The 6,991-nt window shown below is 43.3% G+C and overlaps 1 protein-coding gene across 1 annotated transcript; it reads left to right on the top strand.

Annotated features, from left to right (window-relative positions):
* The first annotated feature begins 999 nt into the window (after positions 1-999).
* Positions 1,000-6,645, top strand: LOC112220666 (protein Wnt-8a-like). Its single transcript, XM_024382498.2, has 7 exons — positions 1,000-1,219; positions 3,129-3,262; positions 3,365-3,398; positions 3,648-3,783; positions 3,993-4,118; positions 4,407-4,549; positions 5,518-6,645. The coding sequence occupies exons 1-7, from the start codon at positions 1,199-1,201 to the stop codon at positions 6,091-6,093; spliced, it is 1,170 nt and encodes a 389-aa protein (XP_024238266.2). The 5' UTR covers positions 1,000-1,198; the 3' UTR covers positions 6,094-6,645.
* Positions 6,646-6,991: the final 346 nt, after the last annotated feature.

The following is a 6,991-nucleotide window of genomic DNA, read 5'->3' as shown; positions in this document are numbered from 1 at the left end:
ATAGTGTATTATACTGTTATACCGTCCATTTTTTTAAATGTGATATATTTTGGCCATGTCGCCCAGCCGTAGATGTGCATCATTAGTTGTTCTCTTGTTAGGTCTGTCACTGATAGTCATTCAATTAGCCATGTCAGTTAACAATTGTTAGTTGGCTAGACTAACTACCAATCTATCTAAACTTGTAGCAATCACAATCGAATAATGACCGTGCCCAGTGGCCCTGACCTCAAGGGGGCCCCCCATTGATTTTGTTAGTCATTCTCACTCAGATCATGGCAGGAAATTAGGAAATTAGCTTAAACGGTCTTTCCCATGGAAAAATGTGTAGAATTGCAAGAAATTGACTTTAAAAGTTAAATGTTCATCTCCACTGTCAAGAGGGAGGCCACTAAAATGTTTTAAGTGCACTACTTTTAACCAATGCCCTATGGGTGGCAGGTAGCCTAGCGGAATGTTGTGCCAGTAACCAAAAGGTTGCTGGTTTGAGTCCCTGAGCTGACTAGGTGAATAATATGTTGATGTAACCTTGAGCAGTGCACTTAACCCTAATTGCTCCTATATGTCTGTTAATAAGATGTAGGTGTGGGGCCCACCCAACCAAGCCGTGCTTAGGGCACCCAAAAGGCTTGGGCCACCCCAGGCTCATGTGTAATAGTTTGTGAGGTATGCTTTCTTTTGAACTATCTGCAGTGCTATCGCTGTTTTGGTGGAGGCACATGGGTCGCTGGCGTCGCCAGTCCTGGCACGTCTAGCCTCTCACCTCCAGCTCCCTTTATCAGTTTTATGAGTCCGTTTATCACACCCTGCACCGTAAATATAGCCTAGCCTAGTTAATTTGAGGTGAATAACCGCTGCGTAAATCACCAATCAGCACACCATGGACGCGCCTAATGAGTCTGAAACGTCAGTTAGAACAATTTAATTAAAACGCGTTTTACATGTTTATCTTAATCTGTGATGCGGGTCCATGTCCAGTGCTTTGGACCAGTCCGTTGGATAATACACATCACTCAATCAACGTGTACTGGCTGTAGTGTATTGTATATTAATTAGCCCCAGAAATCCCCTATGTCCACTTACTATTATTTTCTATTCCTGTTTGTATGCAATCAATGTAAAGCATGTATGTCTGTCTCTGAGAGCCATCCACACTGACCATCAGCAACACCTGAGTTAGTCCTGAGAGGAAGAGAACATGGAATACCTGTGCCGAAAGGTGAGCACATTACTAGGCTATATTAGCGTACTTATTTGATATAATGTTAAATGATCAATATGTGATGTTTCTTTTGAGTTGTAAGGATGATTTATCAATTTGTAATGAATTTAAATAATAGCCTATTGATTCATTCACGATCAATATTGATTGGTTTATTTCGCAATGAGCTTCTGTTTTTGATGAAGTTTCGATGTTTATATAGCATCTATGTAAAATAACGCCCAGATTGATGGACTATTGTTTTACAGGTTGTTATGAACCCATAAAGCCAGTAGCGGCAAAGCCTATTTGTAAGACAGAAATGGGTTGAGATCAGCCATCAAAGATCACCGTTTAATCTCCTTTTATTTTCCTCGGCTAGGTGTGGGAAATGTAGCTTTCAGCTGCAGTGGAACAGTCAAATGGACGATATCTAATTAGTGCGGATTATCGTCACCTGCTCGCGCCTCTATTGTCCTACAAGGACTTGGTTATTGTCTGACCGTGGAGTGAGAAGTTGTTTTAGGGGATTTTGAGTGGCTTATAGAGGATTTAACATGCCCCAGCGATCTGATTGAAATGGAAACTATAAACTAGGCCAATGGTAATCAATAGGGATCACAAATTAGGCTAATCTTTCTCTTATCAAATCAGATATGAATGTGAATTAGGCCTAACAGAAAATGACAGATACTAACGGGTGATTTTGAAATAAGAATAATGTTAGTGAACATCAAGTTTACCTATCATTCAGAAGACACTTGTGCCAAATTTGTTGACACATGTTTAATCTATAGGATTGAAATTAATATGTTTTTGTTTCAACATTAGGCCTAGGCTATTTAAAATACAGGGTATTGTCAACAATATTGCATTTCTTACAGATCGCCTACATTGTTTATCGTTTATTTATTTTCACACACCCATCCTCTCCTTAGAATCCAGACTATTTTCACACCGACTTCGTTCCCATGGAATCGGCTATTATCTTATTATCGCTACGGTGCCAATGTCGCGGATGTGTGAGGCTTTATTTACATGACTCTTAGCGAACGGGGCTGAATGAATTTATGACTTTGTAGTCACCCAGCCCCCCAGATCGCAGTGTTAGTTCCCCAAGAACAGAGCTCCTACCAGGTCAGACAGACGGACAGGGCGGGAGACTCACTAGGGCATGAAGTCAGTATAGGGGACACACACACATTCAGTCTGATTATAAATACTATCTATTTTTTCTAAAGTAATATGTTATGACATTTAATAAATTGGTATAGAGAATAAGCCTACCCTGAAGAGCCAAGTGTATACCTATAGGAACAATATACTCTATATAGGCCTATTCTAGTGTACTTTGAATGGAAATATAGGCTATGTTCTTACACACTACATCCGTGTATATCCAGGTAAAAGACAGCAACGTAAATGCACACATTTAAATGTTGAGCCAACAACCATGTAGTAATGTTTGCGAGGGCCCATTTCACATCCAGAAATGGCTGCACGTTAAGGCCACACGTCCTAATTGAATGTGTATTGTAAGCCTATAGATCCGAACCCAATTGAATACTAATCATACCACCACGAATATTAATAATAAACTCTGCAATTTATCACTTGATACACTTATTCGTGGGAAAAGTATATAAAGAGTGACCTCTGGGAAATGGAAGGGATGGATGGGGGGGCTGAAAAAACTGTGTCTGTGCGGAAGCTTTGAAGTGCAGTTATGCACCGACGTGTTTCCTATGTGTCTATAGAACACGGCATTCAATGACATGGTTGCCGCATTTTCACAGTGAAATGTTACCAACAGAACAAATCTGTCAATCAAACACAACGACACTATAAATGCCTTTACGATCCAGTCACAGAGCTCAGTTGCATCTAGCTTACTCTTTCTCTCTCTTTCTCTGACCGCCCGCCTCAGTATTTACGCTTGGGATACTCCACGGAAGCCGTTGTTTTGGACGCAGAAGACTCATTAGCTGCCATGGGACCGTGCAAGCTGCTGACATCACTGGTCCTGTCCATGTGTTGTCATGTTCTGTACGCTACAGCATGGTAGGTTTTAAAAAAACCTGTTGTCTCTGGGAGGGGGGGGGTCAGTTTACACGATGGCACAATTACCATGTCTTGACTGGGTTTGCTTTCTGTTTTCCATAGGTCGGTGAATAACTTCCTGATGACTGGACCAAAGGTAGCGGATCTTTATTTACTTTTTGGGCTCGTGCACTTAGACTGCTTGGTTAAAATATCCCTTATGGTTTACGTTGCAAATGTTTTCGCTGTAACTTAACGGGAAATGTGTTTTCTAATAACAACAAATGAATAGCTCAAACACGGAGGCCAAGTTGGAAAACACATAACACATTAAATGTCTGGTTCAATCCTGATAAAGTACGAGAACCTGTGATTTACTCTGTCTCTGTATCCGTGTGCCCCTCAGGCCTATCTGACGTATGCCAGTAGCGTGCAGGTGGGCGCACAGTGCGGGATTCAGGAATGCAAACACCAGTTCGCTTGGGACAGGTGGAACTGCCCGGAGAGCGCGCTCCAACTATCAACTCATGGACTGCGCAGTGGTGAGAATATTTTTACGATACAGCATGCTATAGGCTACCTAATCCCTCGAAATAAATGTTTTCCAATGGCAAATAGACTAGGCTTGTAGTGAGTATGTCAGAGGAAATTACGCATAGCAATTTACAAGCGTCTAATATTTACCAATGTCATCACGCTTACCGTATGTGTTAACCATAACATTGACAACCATGATCTCTTTCAATTCCAGCCACAAGAGAGACGTCTTTCGTCCACGCCATCAGTGCTGCGGGGGTGATGTACACTCTCACCAAGAACTGTAGTATGGGGGATTTTGATAACTGTGGATGTGATGACTCCAATATTGGGCAGATAGGTGAGTTTATATACCATTACCATCTGACTTTATAACATTGAGTGTAGCAACCTATTTGAATTATGTGACCATGTATTATATGCTCAAATAATAGAATTGCGCACATTTACACCATTACGCACAGAACCGAAAATGGGCGCGCAGAAGAAATGCGCACATTTACACCATTACGCACAGAACCGAAAATGGGCGCGCAGAAGACAACACTGAAATTTGACAGAAATAAGAGCAGTAATATTTGGACATGGACATAATTACATAGACTAACCCTGCCTTGTCTCTCTCCAGGTGGTAGGGGTTGGATTTGGGGGGGCTGCAGTGATAACGTGAAATTTGGGGAGAAGATGTCCAAACAGTTTGTGGATGCGCTGGAGAACGGGCACGACTCGCGCGCAGCTGTGAACCTGCACAACAATGAAGCTGGTAGACTTGTGAGTGACAGATCTCATACAGGCTATACCGCTGGTCTCATACTGGCTATAGGTCTCATACAGGCTATACCGCCGGTCTCATACTGGCTATAGGTCTCATACAGGCTATACTGCCGGTCTCATACAGGCTATACTTCCAGTCTCATACTGGCTATACTGCCAGTCTCATACAGGCTATAGGTCTCATACAGGCTATACTGCCGGTCTCATACAGGCTATACTGCCGGTCTCATACTGGCTATACTGCCGGTCTCATACAGGCTATACTTCCAGTCTCATACTGGCTATACCGCCGGTCTCATACAGGCTATACTTCCAGTCTCATACTGGCTATACTGCCGGTCTCATACAGGCTATACTTCCAGTCTCATACTGGCTATACCGCCGGTCTCATACAGGCTATACTTCCAGTCTCATACTGGCTATACCGCCGGTCTCATACAGGCTATACTTCCAGTCTCATACTGGCTATACTGCCGGTCTCATACAGGCTATAGGTCTCATACAGGCTATACTGCCGGTCTCATACAGGCTATAGGTCTCATACAGGCTATACTGCCGGTCTCATACAGGCTATAGGTCTCATACAGGCTATACTGCCGGTCTCATACAGGCTATACTTCCAGTCTCATACTGGCTATACTGCCGGTCTCATACAGGCTATAGGTCTCATGCAGGCTATACTGCCGGTCTCATACAGGCTATACTTCCAGTCTCATACTGGCTATACTGCCGGTCTCATACAGGCTATACTGCCTTTGGTAGGCCTATATGTGTATACTGTTCGTGTAAGTTGTTATGTACAGTTGCAGGCCAATGTCATCTGTTTGGACTGGATAACTATTTTGGTTATCATTTAGATTCGTTGTGGAGTTTTTCGTTATTTTTAGCCTGTCAGATCGAACATAAACTTACAAATGAACTGTTGAGATATTATTGAATCCATAACTGACTGAAGCTCTCTCTAGGCGATCAAGGCGACCATGAAGCGAGCCTGTAAGTGCCACGGGGTCTCCGGGAGCTGTTCCGTTCAGACCTGCTGGATGCAGCTGTCTGACTTCAGAGACATCGGCAACTACCTCAAAGTCAAACACGACCAGGCGCAGAAACTGGAGATGGACAAGAGGCGGATGAGGTCGGGGAACAGCGCGGACAACAGGGGCGCCATCGCGGACGTGTTCAGCAGCATCGCCCGGACGGAGCTCATTTACCTGGAGGAATCTCCAGACTACTGTACCAAGAACAAGAGCCTGGGGCTCCAGGGAACCGAGGGGAGGGAGTGTCTGCAGGGGGAAAATAACCTCTCCCAGTGGGAGAAGAAGAGCTGCCGCCGGCTGTGCCATGAGTGCGGCCTGAGGGTCGAGGAGAGGCGGATTGAGATAGTCAGCAGCTGTAATTGCAAGTTTCACTGGTGCTGCACGGTCAAGTGCGAGCGGTGCACGCAGGTCGTGACCAAATACTACTGCGGGCGCAGGGAGAGAGTGCGCAGGCCTCAGAACAGCACAAGGAAAAGTGGGAGAAGGCCTCGCGTGCAGCGCAGTTGATTTGCGCCTGCACAGTCTGTGGTTATCTATACTTGAGGATAACTATGAAGGGGACAGTTTATTTTAATATTCGCTATTTAAAACATGTTTTATTACAGTTAATTTTATCCATGTTCATCTGTCTGGGATTGTATGTCTTGTATGTTGTTACCCAAACATTTTACACGTGATTTCTCCTGTAACTTGTTTATGATCAACATATTCTCATCCATCCCACATCGGATGACAAACTATTTCCACTTTTGTCCCTCATTAAAAATGCACTTTATAGGCTAACATTTTGACAATCGAATAGATATGTGATATGTTCTAAAAAATATATATATTCCTTTGATAAATGTCTATCATCACAATGTTATTTTGTTAATGCACGTTTAAGTTTACTTGTCACTTTGGGGGTGTACAAGGAGAAATATGGTTGTCTAAATGGGTTAGAGGCTTATGCGTACATTCGGTGTGTCCTCTTTTATATTAATTATGACATTGTTTTAAGTGTCATTATCACGTTTTTATTTTTGTACGGGGAATTGCATATTAAATATTTGAATCTTATTTCGAGTACTGTTCTGAATTTACTTCCCTTTCCGACGAAGTTTGTCGCTTTCAATATTCTGATTCGGCAGTCTGTTTTTGTTTATTGATGGTGTTGAGGGCGAGGTCTCCACGGGAGGCTGGGATCATCTCATTAATCTGGCCGCTGGTGTCATCGCCTGAGGGAAGAAAATAAACTGTCTTGTCCTGACACCCTTTGAAGTTCCCAATAGGCGTTTCCTCCAGTCTTATTTATGTGGCCATTGTCCAATCAGCGTCCTCGGAACCCCGAGACAAAGGACAAGGTTCCCATTTGTTTCTGATTCCTTCTCTTAAATTAAAAGGTGAAAGCTGCGTGTCCTCATCA

The sequence above is a fragment of the Oncorhynchus tshawytscha genome, linkage group LG21 (genome assembly GCF_018296145.1).
Source record: "Oncorhynchus tshawytscha isolate Ot180627B linkage group LG21, Otsh_v2.0, whole genome shotgun sequence".
NCBI lineage: Eukaryota > Metazoa > Chordata > Actinopteri > Salmoniformes > Salmonidae > Oncorhynchus > Oncorhynchus tshawytscha.
The sequence above is the reverse complement of the archived record's forward strand: the minus strand, read 5'-3'. Positions and strand labels throughout refer to the sequence as shown.